This window comes from Lycorma delicatula, chromosome 13 (genome assembly GCF_047948215.1).
Source record: "Lycorma delicatula isolate Av1 chromosome 13, ASM4794821v1, whole genome shotgun sequence".
Lineage (NCBI taxonomy): Eukaryota > Metazoa > Arthropoda > Insecta > Hemiptera > Fulgoridae > Lycorma > Lycorma delicatula.
Genome location: NC_134467.1, coordinates 54021255 through 54037837, shown reverse-complemented (window position 1 = coordinate 54037837; position 16583 = coordinate 54021255). Strand labels below are relative to the sequence as shown.

Sequence of the window (16583 nt, the reverse complement as noted above, 5' to 3'; positions counted from 1 at the left end):
ATAAATTTCAATTCATTTCATAAATATATTTTTAACTACTACTGTAAAAAATTCATTGTAAAAAAATTCCAGATAATTTTTCTCCATGACACATTTTTATAGTATGAAAGGGCCTATTAATTGGTTGTCAATCACCAAATATTCACCAAAAGTTATCGCTGGAAATTTGATTCAACTGCAGCATATGGGGTTTCTTCAGACCACCGATGTGAATTCAATGTGTTGTTGTTTATGCCATTATAAGTAAATAAATAATTTTATACAAATTCATAACATTATCTGTTAAGTTTTGTTTTTAATAATAAAAGTTGATTTTTTTTCTTAAACTTTATTACATCAATTTTATCAGATTTGAATTCTCTACAAGTTTTGATAATAAAATTTATGCATTTATTAGTCGTGTAACAAAGTTATTGTACTTCAAACTTGTATAAACGTGTTTTTTGTCACCAAATTTTTGTGTTTTAGATTGGATATTGTGAAAACAACAGGAAATACAGTTCTGGAACCTGTTTTGTTCCATTTTTCAGGTCAAAAAACATAAGAAACTATCAAGTTTACCCTTATATAAGCCTTAAAAATTTCAATATGATCTCATTTCACTGAGGGAACTGAAATCCAAGTGAAAGTTTTTGTTTGCCATAATCATTTTCGGACAAATAAACTTTTATGTCTGTATAAATGTTTTCCTATTTCAAGATCTAGAATCAGTTCCTAAATTGTTTCTTTCTTCGTGAATTACTCTGTATATAAGTTAGGTTCTATTAAATTATCGTAAGTTAATTTTTTTTACTTTTATAAACTGTTTGTTACATATTTTTAATAGAAAAGGATAACAAAATAAAGCGTAATGGAAAAAAAATTAATTAGCCAGTTCAATAAGCTAATGTTCTTTATAACTGTCTTAGTATTTCAGGTTCTTCCGTAATTGTCTTTTTCTATTAAATAATACTATTTTTCAGCAATAAAACAAGTAGCTGTACATTTACCTTTTTTTTTTAATAAGACTGCATCCAACCCGATCTTGTGATTCATATTCTTTCATGATTTACTTTGATACAAATCCTCACTTTCTTCCTTGATATGTAAAGCATTTCCTCAGTATTTCAGAAGTTAAATCTATTAAGTTGTGCTTGTCAAGCCATGTTTATTTTGTCTACTCGTGCCAGAAAAAATTTTTTCAGGAAAGTTCAAGCACGAAAAACCTAATGTGACACATGAAACAACAGAGCATGATCGTTGAATCCTATAGAATATTAGAATGAAACTAGTAATTAGCATAATTTTATATGACAAAATCTGAAGTTTTTGTTACAGGAAATCTTTTAATTTTATTTTACATTAAATTTTTTTATAATTTACCATATTTCTTTAAACTCAAATTGTAACATATTTATTTAAAATAAATTTAATGTAAAATGGACCGGTGAATTGGTAGACTGAGAATGAATATGAAAACTTTTACACGAGTACATAGTATTACTTCCAGGTTCACTGATATATTGAATGTACAATATTCCAGTAATATGTCTTGCAGATACCTAAAATATTGATTTTTAATTTTTATATAATTGTTTTGTGTTGCAGGAAAATCAAGTCACAATCGAATGCATTATACCGAATCAACATCACAGAAGTTTAACCGGGCATAAGCATATTAAAGTTCAAGAGTTATGTGCCACATATAATGTACAAATCAAATTCCCAGAACGTATTAATCAAGGTGAGTTAAGGTAATTGTTATTTTTTAAAAAATGAAATAAAACTGAAAATCCATTTTGCTCTTATGAGAGAGCTAATAGTTGGGTTTAAGTAAAAGACGTGAAAGAATGTAACTATAATATTATATCAAAGAAGATATTAGAAATATGATCTCCAAACGCAGCAGTATTTTATTATTTGTTTGATATGTATTGGACTTTGTTATTTGCTAAACATAGCGTACTTTAAAATGTTTTAACACTGAATTTTGATTTGCCACAAACAATTTTCACCTTACATGTTTATTAATCTAAAAATTTAACGTGTTGTGATAAGCTTCAGTTGATTTTTTATATTCTGGTAAAAACATTTCTTCCAGGTTATGTGAAGTGAATAATTTTGTAATAAAACTGAATGGAACATTTTGGACATTTAAAAACAACAAACCATTAAAAAATTGTTTTTCTTAGCGGCAAAAAACTGTTTGTGTGAGCTAAAATTAACATGACTGTTTATAATCTTTCTTCCCTTTAATTGTTTTTGTATAACTCAGTTATACTAATTAATATTTGATTAATGAAATAATGTAAATTCAAGAAATCACTTTTGCTTCTTATCTATTGTACCAGGATTTTCTATTTGTTATGAACTTTAATGTCGTAAAAATGATAGATTTATATTTTAAATTTAAAAAAATTATTATAATTAATAAAAATACATTTACATTTCAAAATTGTAATTGTTATAAGCAAACAGTTTAAATAAAATAAAATATTATAAAGTCAGAGCCCAAATTTTATTTGCTAGTAATATTAAATGCTTTCTTATAGCCAAATAACATGATAGCGAGTTATATTGCGTTGATTGATAACACTGGTCAACATAAAATTTGGAACTGTAAAGGGAATAGGTGTTCTATATAGTGTTCTAAATGCTGTATCTTAATATGTATTCCGAAATAACTCATCATTTAATGTTCCTAAATTACCACCCCTTAAATTTATTTGTTCCATTCGTGGAACAAACAATAAATATAAGTTAGTACGTCTTGTATGTATGCGTATTCACATCTGATTTATATTTTGATGTGTGCTGTAGACCTATATTTGATACATAACAGTTGAATGATGTCATTTCATGTCAAGCCAGACGACATGTCTATACATGTCGCTGAGTCAATTAATGAGTAATTGAACATGATGAAACTTTGTTCAGTATGAGTTCAGCTGTCGGTATGACTTGCTGTGTTCTTTAGTTGCAATAGTGGTTTTATCATACACGTATTATAAAGATCGTGATGCCATTTAGAGTGATGATTGAGTGATGCTGTAAATTTAGTGAAAGATTTATGACAGAACAACTTTTGGTATTTTATTGAACATTAACAATTGTTAGTGCACGCGCGTGGGTTTGTGTTTTATTGCACTCCACAGTCAGACAGTTTTATGAAGTATTTTAAGTAATTAAAACTTAATTATTTTTATAATTAAGTATTTCTGTAATAGTTTAGTTTATTTTCATTCATTAAAACATTTTGAATTTTACAATGAATAAAATCAGGCTTATAAAAATTCTCCAAATATTTTTGTCATGTTTGTGGAGAATTGGTCACAGAAGGTCAGTGTAAACCAGTATTGAATCTGCTGAAAACTGCTTACAAACATTATTTTGACTGTCCCTTGGAACACCAAGATAAATCCTGCGTTCCACATATAGCATGGGTCATGTGCTATGTTAAATTAACCCGGTGGTTAAAAGGAAAAAGGAACATCAGCGTTTGGCATGTCTCTGATTTGGCGAGAGCCTACTAACCATTATGATGACTGCTATTTTTCCTTAACAAATGCGTTCATTCAGCTATAGGACCAGTACTTCATGGTGTTGATTTACTGATTCCAATTGCTCTAAATTTCTTTCTTGGAAAAAAATTTAGAACCTCATCACACGAGCAGAAGTGAGCGACCTAATTCGTGAGTTGTATTTGTCGAAACAACATGCAGAACTCCTAGGTTCAAGTCTTAAAGAATGGAATTTATTAAACAAGGATTCTAAAATTTCTGTTTATAGAAATCAAAACAAAGATTTACTGAAATACTTTAGAATAGATGGTTTAATTTGTTCCTGCCATGATATTAGGAGGCTACTGTCTGAACTAGAAATTGCATATGTTATTCATGATCGGCATTTATTTTTAGATTCATCAAAATGAAGCTTAAAGGCAGTGTTGTTGCATAACTCGAATAAGTTTTCTTCTATACCGGTATCACATGGTGTAGGAATGAAAGAAACATATGGAAGTACGTCAAAAATTTTAAAAGCTATTAAGTATTATGAACGCTCCTGGCAAATCATCACTGACCTGAAAGCGATAGGGCTTCTTCTCAGCCTCTCTTTTTCTGTTTAGCCTTCAGAACCGCTGTAAAGTATTACGTCAGAGGATGAATGAGGATGATAGCTATGAATGTAAATGTAGTCTTGTACAGTCTCAGGTGGACCGTTCCTGAGATGTGTGGTTAGTTGAAACCCAACTGCCAAAGAACACTGATATCCACGATCTAGTATTCAAATCTGTACAAAAGTAATCGCTTCTATTTTCAGGTTTATCATTTGAACCTTAGAACTCTTGACTTTGAAATCGGCTGATTTATGATGACAAGTTCACAACTAGACCAACTCTTTGGGTCTTCTTCTCAGTCTCCAGAGTGGCTTTACAAGATATATCTGTTTCTCATGTTTGTGGGGTAGTTGGGCTGCAGATAAACACTGCATAGTTAAAGACTGGCCAAAATCAGTTCACCTTAGTATAGGAAAATGTTGTCAATATTACCCTTGTCGAAGCAGATTGTATTATTTTATCTCCTCTACACGTGGAAGTAGTCCTGATGAAGAATTTTGTAAAAGCATTATATAAAGATGGAACGGCTTTAAGCTTTAAATATTTAGCTGAAGTTTTTTCACTATTAAGTGAAGCCAAATTAAAAGAGGTAATATTCATCGGACCACAAATAAGAAAATTAATTTGTGTTAATATATTTGACAGCAAACTGATTCTTAAAGAACTAGCAGCATGGAAGTCATTCAAAGATGTTGTTGCTGGTTTTCTTGGAAACAAAAAAGCTGAAAACCATGGTCAGTTTTAAATGAACTCTTAGTGAACTACTAATATTTAGGCTGCAGAATGTCATTGAAAATTCATTTTTTATCGTTCTCATTTGGACTTTTTCCCTTTAAACTTGGGTGACATCAGCGACAAAGAAGGAGAAAGGCTCCACCAAGATATATTACAGATGGAACAACATTATCAAAACAGATGGGATGAATCTATGATGAGTGACTATTGCTGGATGATAAAAGAAAAGACTTCACTGAACACAAAAGGAAAATAAGAAAAAAGGAATTAAGATAAATGTAAATGTCTACAAAATAAAGGTAGGAATTATAATTTTTGTATTTTATTATTTAAGAAGTTTAAGGGTCAAAACTAAAAATCTGAGATTCAGCATAAAAAATACATACATACATACATACATACATAAGTTACTCATTTACATTTACACAGTGTCTAACAGAAAACAAAAATAAATCTTTAATATGTGTAATACAAAAATTCATCCTAAAGAAAATGTTAAAATATTATATGAGGAAATGTTTTTATTTAGAATAATTTATATCCTAAGTAGTGTTGATTATAATACAAAAATAGTACGATAAGATGCAGTAAAGTGATCCTTAGATTGCATTACATGAATAGTCTCCATTTAATTTTTTAGACGATTTGTCACTCATTTTGCTTTGCATTTTATTTCGTGAAATTTTTAAAAGATTTTATAAATATTTTTCAACTTCTACGTATCATTTAAATTTTTTTTGTTACTCTTATACCTTAGGTCAGTGTGTATTTTGTGCGATAGTTTTTTAAAAGTAAATGATTTATGGTTATTTAAATTTTAAATGCTTGATGACTTCATACAATCTGTCTGATAGTAATTTATTTGTAATGCTGTACATCTACCCCCCCCCCCCAAAGATATACCTGCATCTACAAGTTAACTTTTACAACACGCATAGCATCATCGGTATTCAAAGATTTTTTGAGTTGGATGTAATTTACTGGTGCAGTAAATTACATCCACCTCAAAAAAAAATTAATTAAAAAATTAATTTTTTTTTTTTGCAATTTTGTCTGCAATCCCCCTCTTCAGATGATTTTTGTCTTTGCTAAAATCTCTGATTAATCTCCATCATTGTTGCAGATCTCTTGGTCTAAATTTTTTAATATTTATTTCAGTTTTGTTTCTCTGTGAACAAATGAGTAGAGATTACTTATATATATAAAATCGGCAGCATTTACTAATCTGATTTTAATTTATCATTAACAACCGCTTTATTAAATTGATTGTTAATGAATATGATTTTCCTATATAATATATATATTTTTTTTTTCAGACGATTTCTCTCATCAGAATAGTGATTACGATGGACACCAACTAGATGGAATTGATAACGATGGCAGTGAGCAGTTAATGAATGGGGATACACAACGTCCATTACCGTCCGATATAATATTAATAACTGGTAAACCTGAGAAATGTGAGGCCGCTAAGCAGGCTCTGTTGGACAGTGTACCAGTAACAGAGACTATAGATGTGCCATATGATTATCACAGGGCAATTATCGGTACTAAAGGACAAACTATTAGGGATTTAAGCAATCGATATGATGTTCACATAAATGTACCGCAAAGCACTGAACATCTTGATACCATTACTGTAAGTGTTCTGTATTCGTTTAGATATTTAAAAACATACTTTTATTATTTTGGATTTTCTACTCTATGTAGTTGAAGTGTAATGTTATGAAATCTGAGTTATTAGCAGATGCTCAATGGTGTAAATAGTGTATACAAAAACTTACAGTGATTAGTTGACCTAAAAGAGTTAACCAAAATATCAGAATGAATTTGTTTGTCATGTGTCAATATTACTTGCATTTCCATGTAATTAATTTTCTAAAGTTTTACGTTTATGTATTAAGGGAATGTCTAAGTAAAAGTGATTGAAATGAAAAGTACACAGTTGATTTTATAAAAATGTAGCATATTTATTTAAGTGTTATGAAAGTAAACTAAGTATTATGAAATTAAAAATGTATGTTAAACAGTTAATCTTGTTTTTCTATTGATTTCAATAATTATTTATTTATATGCAGTAAGAACTTTTAAGCAGTTGATATTTCAAATTAAAAAATTTGTAACAAAAAAAATTTATTTATTTACTGTATAATTACATTTATAAACCTATAAACAGAAATGTCAAGAGAAAGTAAATCCCATTCTTCATCTCAGTAATAAAATAATGTTAGTCCTAGCACTTTGATGAATGGAAATGTAAAAAAAAAAAACAAATTTATGAAACAAAAAAATTATCTTTTAATAAGAAACTAGCATTTAAATATTTACTGCACACTTTCTTTCTTTAAAAGAAAATAAAAATTCTGTTTACATCTTCAGTTATTGTTGACATTTTTTTTTATAATTATAGAACTTATATTTTAGTAGACATTCATATGCATATATTTTTGAGAGAATTATTGTTATGATTTTAATTTTCTTTTGTTTTAGATTAATGGTTCCCGTGCCAATATTAAATTAGCTAAAGAAGCTATCCAAGATAAAATGATTGAAATTGATGCAGAAAATGAGGACCGCAGGCGGAAATCATTTGAAGTTAAGGTATGTTGAGAATCAAACCCTTGGATGGTGAGGGGTTCTTGTCGAATAGCTTTTGGTATTTGAACACTGTATACAAGTTTGTGGTCGTGTTTGTTTCCTGAGAATAGTGATTTGACTGTTTTTCTAAACATATTGTCGTGAAGTGTGGTTCACTTCCGCGCGGCTCGATCAGGCTATTGAGAGGTTGTTGACAATTTATAATGTTTATATAATTATAGTTTATTGATTTTTACAACCAGGCAAATTAATAACAATAGTGATAAATACAATAATGGTAATAATAATAAGTGACAATAATAAAATAGTTAATGAACACAAATATTAATATAGTTATTAGAACACAATAATAGTCAGGATTATAGTAGTAAACAGTTATTATATGACATAAAAACAGTTAAAAATGTTAGTGTAATCAACAAAGAATAACAATCAAGATATTACGCATCAAATAGTGATAAATGTCATTAGTAAATACAGATTACACACAAGAGAGTTTAAAATAAATAATCGTTCGAAATTTATTCTAGGTATATAAACAGAAAACTAGTATTCAGACCCATTAACAAACAGTCTTAAAAAGTCACTTGCAAATCCCTTTTGTTGTCTATCTTAGCAGTTTATGAATGAAGTCTATTGGATTATTTATTTCACTTATACACTTAAAGTTTTATTGTAACTCGCTTATAGTTCTTTCTTGGTTAGTGAATTACTCGAGACGTCACCTTAATTGTATCGAACTGGATACTCTCCTCGCTGAACTGACGTCTCGCAGACTCACACCTGTGACTCTCTTTGCTGGGCTGAAGTCATAACTCGCTGGATTGGTTCGCAGAACTCTGCTGAACTGATGCAACTCTCAGCCTCTCCTCGCAGAACTGCCCTTGCGGGATTGACGCTGTAATGCCTCGCAGACTGGTTCCCGGATTTCCACCGAACTCCACACAACTTGCAGCCTCTCCTTGCTGAACTGCCCTTGTGGGATTGACACCATAACACCTCGAAGACTGGTTCGCAGAACTCTCTGCTGAACTGATTTTTAGCTGGTCTTACTGGGCTATTTATACTGTTAGCCTATTTACTTGTAGAATCAGATCCAAGTCGAAGTATGAGATGAGTCGACAGAGGCTTTGTCCTCATGAATTCCAAGCCTTGTCTTTTCTCACCATACAACAGGTGTGCATTGTGTGTTAGCGGGCAGTATAACAAAAGACAATTGTAAAACGAACCTATTCTTTGCAAAAAGGGTTCTCTTTTTATCCCTTTCTGGATTCTCGTAATTACTTACATTTTCTATTACTATTATAATAATCGGTAAAAATCTGTTGCTCAGGCCGACTGTACCAGTCTTGTTACAATATTCTTGTAAATCATGCTTTTGTCACATTAGTTACATTCAATATTATTGCTACAAATGTGCTCTCAGCATGTTTAGCACAGAAGATATATCTTTTCATGTTCGGATTGATCTTTTTTTTAGAGAAAAGTAATTCTAGAAAATTTTTTACCATGTATGTTTGTTTTATCAATAGTTTTTTATTGGGTAAGATTAATTAAATAATTACAGACATTTATTAGTGTTTCTGTCACAGTAAGAGGTATTTCATTAAGACAGAATATATTTGAATACACCGGCTCATGTATAAATCATGTAACCTGTTATTGATACTAAAATTCATTCACGACACCTGAAATAACATTGAAAATAATTTTTATAAATATACAAGTACATAATGAATAACATTTTTTAACTGTCAAAATTTCCTCTCCTGATCATAATCATTATTTGAACAATTAGATTGCTTTTTGTATCTATTTCCTGTTATTTTAAACAGTTCTGCCAACTTTTTCAAACTGCTATAATCATGTTTTGTTTGATTATATCCATTTAGCTCTGAATTTTAAATTGCAAACTCATGAGCGATGAGACTCAGGATAATAGTTTTTCCTTTTTTTTAAATAAAATTGGCAGGACGGTTTTAATTAACAGCAAATATATATAAAAGAAAAATTGAATTGTTTCTGTAATGGTTATGACTGGCTGAAGAAGTTTTAAGACAGTTATAAAAATGATTAATACAGCCAATTTTTAAATTATTTGACAGCTGTGATGATGATGTGATGAGTTCAAGAAATTTGTTGTCTTCCTTGGTATTTTTTTTACTAAATTTAGTGGTAAATATTATTTATATTAACTTCAATATATTAAGATTTATTGTCAGGGTACAAGTTATTTTTTCTTAGTTCTTTGTTGTGTTTATGTAGATTTGCTTCTATAATCGAATTAAAGTTCTTTCTGTTGATACATCAGTCTACTACTTTGTGTACTTTTGTTTGAGCTGAATGTTTTTACCTCATATAATAGACTGCATGTAGATCTTATGCAGCCATTTATCTTTTTTTGTTAATATAAATTTAAATGCTAATATAATACAATCAAAACAAAAACAATTTGGTCGCATTCAATCTATATGGTTCTTTATTTCTACATAGTTTTTTCATCATAATTACGGTTACAATGTATTTAACTAATTTAATTCACGGTTAGATGAAAATTTTCTAGATACTAGTATTGTACTTAACATCATTGAAGGTGTTCCTATGTCATTATTTTTAGTCCTGTTCATTCAGTTTCATGTATTAGTTTATATGTCTGCGTTATCGGTTTTTCTCCCTTGAAAACATTACTGTGCTAATGGCTAAAGCTCGGACATATAAACTAATCGCACTGACTACTTACACTGATTATGCTTACTTAACTTTTGAAGGACTTCTTTCATAGCTGAATTAAAAAAAATGTTATAATCCTATTACCCTGCTTGTTTTGCACTCATCTAAAGTTAAGGAGATTCTTCCTTTATCAGCAGATCCTTGTTCATTTGGGCTGCAATGTGAAATAGCTATATCCTTTATTGATTGCTTATTACATTTTGGCCTTAGTTGATATGAGATTTTTTTTACATTTATGTGTAATAGTAGGCGTGAAGATGATTTTATTTTTGCTTTCTAGTTGAACGTGCCAGCCGAATACTTTCCGAAGATAATCGGTAAGAAGGGTTCTGTTATCAATAAAATAAGGGATGATCATGGTGTACAGATAAATCTTCCACCACGTGGCAGTGAAGAAGAAAACACTATTACCATTGTCGGATACCAGGAAAAAGCAGAAGCTGCTTGTAATGTCATAATGAAGATAGTTAATGAATTGGTAATGAATACTTTATACTGGTAATAGATTTACTTATAAAATTTACTGTTCTAAACTGTTTGAATCAAATTATTGGCAATGTTTTTTTATGTGAAACCATGCTGATATAATTCTTGTCTGTAACAATTTGGAGGAGATAAATTTCATCTCTAGGACACGTTAAGTTGTGTGTTGCTGGGAATAAACAAATTTGCTGCGTTCACCTGGCTTGCTACTTAGGCCTTGCATACTCTTATAATAGGACTAGATGATAATAAAATCACCTTGCATGCGTAGTAGATGTTATTATTAAAAATTGTTTCTTGAGTATGACAGGATCATCTGTTAACTCTGACAGCACATGACACTATTTGTAGATAGAGACATATGAAGTAAAATAAATTCACTTCATCTGTTACATTCAGGTTTTTTTTAATGAATTAAATTCATTAGTTCACTGCAGAAGTTTGTGAAAAGTTTGAACGTGAAGAATATGAAAATTGAATTTTGTAGCGTATGAAAAATGCCTTGCCTTACCAGAATTCGTACCAGGATCCCTGGATGAAAGGTAGAGATGTTACCGCTCTACTGTGAAAATTGACAGTTGTATTACAATTTTGTGATAGCCAACATTATTTCAAACACAGCTAATTAATAATATCACATGTATTACGGTGATTTAGTGCAGGCCACAATGACTGATGCCTGTATTGCTGACTCTCATTTCCTCTTATGTGGCTTTAAGAATAGCATCATAAGTTCAGAGTTCATCATTATTTCCACACGCCCGATACAGGAGTATTTCTACAAGTATATCTTAGTTTATATGGCTAATGTAGATGCTCTAAACTGTTCATATTAGCAAGCCTTGTAAAACCGAAATTAATTCAATTTTACATTTGTGTAATATCTCTCGGTTTTGTTGTAATGTTTTTATTTTTTATACGGCATATTAATTTCATTAATATTTTTTATTTCGGTAAACGCTCTACTGAAAAATACCAAGACAGGATGCAGATGGATTAGTGGGATAAGAGAGGATCTGAAGGAAATTGGCCTTACACCAGAAGATACCACAGACAAGATAAAATTAAATGAAAATATCAAGTACAAAAACACTTGCTTCACACTCAAAAGAAAGAAACTCGGAACACAAACATTTTCAACACTAGAAAGAGCACAGAAATTGGAATATATGTAAAAGTACTGGGAGGAGCACAAGGCTTGAACAGTCCCTTTGAAGAAATTTGGATAATGGAATGACTAAAGTCATAGTCCCAAAAGATGGGACTACATAGTCCCAAAAGATGAAAAACTCAACCTTTTGTATTTCTGTTAATTTGATGACATTACTCCTCTGTAGACAATACTTGCTTATCAATTTATTTATCTAAAAGTAAAGAAAGTCCATTCATGAGAAACAGCATTGTTAAATATTTGCCATAACATCTGAGCTTCATTGCACCAGGCAGACATCCATTCAGAAAATGAAGCACTTATTCAAAGTAAATCATTTTTTAAAAATATATCCCTTAACGCACAATAACTGTACACTTACCTGCAATATATCTAATCACTCTACAAAACAAACTTACAGTTATCTTGCATCTGTTATAGTGCCTAATACACACATCTTTGCCGGTTAACAGTTTTGCTTAACATGATACAACATCCGACAAGATAATGGCTATCCTTACATTGTTATAGACAAAATTACTAAATAAAGTAAAGAATGAAATCAAAAACTTGCCCGGTCAGAAAATACTTAATAACCTGCACCAACCTGCAGTCAATTGACTAACATTCTAAATTGTCAGTGTTCTTTAGGGAAGAAGGTTACTATGTTTGTTTCAAAACAACAAATAAAATATTCAGCTGTACAAGCTATCAAATTCTACACTGACAACACAATGATGTAAGCTATAAATTAGAAAGCTGTGATGTTTAACCCAATTAATATCGTACAGACCCGTAGATTTATTCATTCACCCATAGAAACAAGATGTGTACACACTGCTCGCAACAACAGAATCAAATTCTACTAATCACTTCCTAGAAACAAGATACATTGTAAGATTTTTTAACAGCAGTATGCAAATTTTAGATATAAAAACATCTAAATAGCAACTTCTAAATGCACTTACAACTACATGACCTTTCTGAAGACTAAATTTTAGAAAAACAACAATTATAAATTAATAACACAACATATACAGAATGTATAGTATTGCTTGATTACACTCTTCAGGGTTTTCTTAACATTTTGTTATAGTTGATGCCATTGACAACACTTTTACTGCCACTGAAGGTGGAATAAGTAGAGGCCTTTGGAATAACAGTTTCAATTATTTAAAAGAAAGTTATTTATCTTTTTTTTCCCTTTTTTTGGGGGATGATTAATTATATACTATGTAAGCTTGAAGCTTCTGCATGGTACTATGAAATGGAAATATTTTAGCATGTGAAAAATGCCGTACCTGAGCAGGATTTGAACCTGGGACCTCCAATTGAAAGGCTGAGATGCTACCACTCTGCCAGGAGATTTATAATTTTTAATTATTTAAAAATTAAAAATGTTCAGTATGCCTAATTCAATATAAGATTAAAATTTTTTCAGTATATTCTTCCTGAAACAACTATGTACATGTACATAAGTACGTAGTATGAATATGTACTTATCTCAAACAAGAGATATGCAAGGAAGGATTGAAATATGTGCTGCCTTCACTGCCATCGACTGATCACAAGATAAATAGATTTATTTACTTAAGCCAGGCTTCGAATATTTGTTTCAGATGAAAATGTTAAGAATATATTTTTAGACATAGTTGTACAATATCGGTTGACATTGCTTAGTCTAGTTATGGAAAAGTGGAAAAATAGTTTGGGTTTTAATTTTACGTTAAATTGAGTATTTTACGTTTCATTATTTCTTTGTTACAGAAAAGTATGGTTAAAGATGAAGTATTGTTAGATGCTAGAATCCATTCGAGGTTGATTGGCACACGCGGTAGAAGTATTCGTAAAGTTATGGACCAATATAAGGTGGAAATTAAATTTGCAAGGCCAAGCGATCCAAATCCAGATGTTGTCATAATTACTGGTATGGAAAATGATGTCGCTGAAGCCAAAGAACATCTTCTTGAATTGCAGGAAGAATATGTAAGTTCTTTTTAATGTAATTAATTCAGTAAAATTTTATTCTGAACATTTAAGTTTTAAGGGAAATGACTAGTAACTGTAAAATGTGATTTATTTTCATTTTCAAATATTGATCACAGCTTATACAGTGGGAAGTGAGCTCCAGCTGTTTTATTAAATTATTTTTACCTTCTGTGTATGATTTTTTGATAATAATTTTATGAAAAATTTTTAAGTATACTATTATCATGTGATTCTCCTATCTGTTAATCTTCAAAATTATATTTTTATTATTACACTCCTGAAATAGGATGTCATTTTAATTAATATAAACTTTTGATCTTTCTCTTTATTTTAAATTGTAAAATATGTTTTACATTAGGAAATTTAACAAAGAAATTATTCACTAAGTTCTGATTCTGAAACGCTAATCAGGCATTCAAATTTTGAACGATAAACTGTTTTTTTGTTAAGCAAAAAGCAGTTTAGCTGTTAGGTAACGTTTAAAAATCCTTTATTCAAGGGCCAGTCGATAATGTAATTATGTATGTTGTGAAATCATAACAGTTATTGTGTTAAGTATTCAGTGTTATTTCTCTCAGGGTCATTTGATGTAACAGCAGGACCTCTTATAAGTTAAGTGTCAGAGCAGTACAGAAGAAATTTTCAGAATAAGATCAGAGAGCTGATGAATTCTAATGCTGTAAATAATGCTAATGCTGTAAATAATATCTCTACAAGTATAGCAGAAGAACCGCATGAAATACAGAAACTAGTAAAGAAAACTACTTTATCCATCAGGGAAGACAGAGAAATGAGAAAGTGAGGCCAAGCTTGTAATTTTAATAACTGAAACTAAGAGTAATCAGAAAGCGCAAGGAATGTAAGAAGAAGTAAAAATCATTCTGCAGAAAAAGAATTCATGAAAGGCAGCAGATAGAACAAATGGAATAGCATCATAATTTTACAAAGCGAGAGGTTTTATGGCGCCATAACAACATTTACTGAAGGATGACCTGATATCAAAATGGTACAGTATAAGGATGGGAAAATTCATAATCGGTAAAATGCTTGTGTTTAAGCAATAGAATGTTGGATCTATTGTATAAAAAAGTTTTAACTTCTTAATTATAACATTTTAAGTACTTATGAAGAACAAAATAAAACAAAAACATTCCTTAAAAATTAAGTTCTCTTACTACAATAAGTAAACTTATAATTTAATCAATATTTACTTACTTACAAGATGTTACTTAAAGTTTTTCCAGTAATGTCTTATTTTTAATCGAATAAAAACAAGAACCGATGTAAATGAAGTAGTAATACTTATTTATTTTTAAGATAGCTATTGAAACTACTTCCAGCGCTGGAGACTACTGCATTTTAATCTGAGATGTATGGCAGGATTTATAAAATTCCAAAAAGAAGAGAAGACTTACTCGGAGAGAGGATATTAGCCACAGCGATTCAAAGATTTTATTGCGATTTGAAAGTGAAAACATAGAATACCTTTCAGATCAATTTTTGGGAGAAGCAGATGAAACTAGAGTAGGAGCTCTGAACTCATACCAGAAAATGGAAATATTTTTGCATTTCATAAGTAAGAACGGATTTCAAACCGAAGTTGTGCAACATTTTGGTATTCATCACTCAACAGTCTGTAAGACTATAAATAGCACTGCTGAAAGCATAAAGGAGAAAGCACATTTATAGATCAAATTTCCATCCTACTTATAGGCGATGGAATTAGCTAGAGAGGAATGGTCTACTGGATTTCAGATACCGACAGTTATTGGAGCACTTGATTGTACACACGTCAAGATTAAAAAACTACCTGCATTCGGATATGATTATATTAACAGAAAAGGATTTGTGAACCTCAATGTGCAAGTCACTTGTGATTCAACTGAAATGATTACTAATGTAAACGCTCAGCGATCCGGAAGCATACATGATTCCTGGATTTGGACTCAGAGTTCAGTATACCAGATTACGTCACAAATTAAAGGTAATTAATTCCTGCTTGCTTGGAGAAAGCAGGTACGAAATTTCATCTTGTTTATTAACGCTATTTAAAACCCTGTCAGCAGAGAACAGGACAGTTCAATGTCACGCATGCTAAGGGTCATTTTGAAAGAGTATTTGGCCAGCTCCAGCAAAGATTTCTGATTTTAGGGAACAAAGTGAATGTATATTCAGTAAAAGTTTCAAAAATAATTATGTGTTGTGCTGTGTTACACAACATTAGCAAATATTTACAGGATAATTTTGAATATTCTAAAGAAAATGTAGACGACACCTATGAATAGTGTGCTGATGAAAATGAAGTAGATCACATCAGGCAAAAAGGCCAGCTAAAATGCAGGAAATATTGAAACACTTTCCTTGTTAGATATAAAACCAAGGCTAACAATTTTTTTGGTTTTTTTTTATTTTGTTTCATTTTTTATCTAATTGTAATCTAATTCACTTATTGTCACATCTATATTTTTGTTTATTACTAACAAAATGAACTTTAAACTTTATAATAAACAATAAATAAATATTAAAAATGTAAATAACTTATAAAAAATAAATTAATAATAAAATCAGTAATGATTATATAAGAAATGATGCCTTAGTGTAGCTCAGTTGGTAAGGTGCTGGACTGAATTAGTTTTTTATTGTATTTTTTTTTTTTAGCGAACAGGATATTTATTTATTTGAAAATCATTAAAATTAGTATTCTATAAATTATGACTGGTGTAAATAAAAAATCAATTTTTTTTATAGCTTAAGTTAGCCTACAGTTATTGAATTAATATATCTTTTTTATTACAACTGTAC

General features: G+C 30.1%; 1 protein-coding gene across 2 annotated transcripts in view; it reads left to right on the top strand.

Moving 5' to 3' along the window:
• The window catches only part of Dp1 (satellite-binding protein 1 Dp1), a 115925-nt gene that overhangs the window by 92572 nt on the left and 6770 nt on the right, over window positions 1-16583 (top strand). For both annotated transcript variants that reach the window (XM_075380880.1, XM_075380881.1), the window contains exons 17-21: window positions 1588-1723; window positions 6148-6470; window positions 7322-7432; window positions 10440-10637; window positions 13560-13778. In XM_075380880.1, the coding sequence (XP_075236995.1) occupies window positions 1588-1723; window positions 6148-6470; window positions 7322-7432; window positions 10440-10637; window positions 13560-13778 (987 nt within the window). The remainder of the gene's footprint in view (window positions 1-1587; window positions 1724-6147; window positions 6471-7321; window positions 7433-10439; window positions 10638-13559; window positions 13779-16583) is intronic.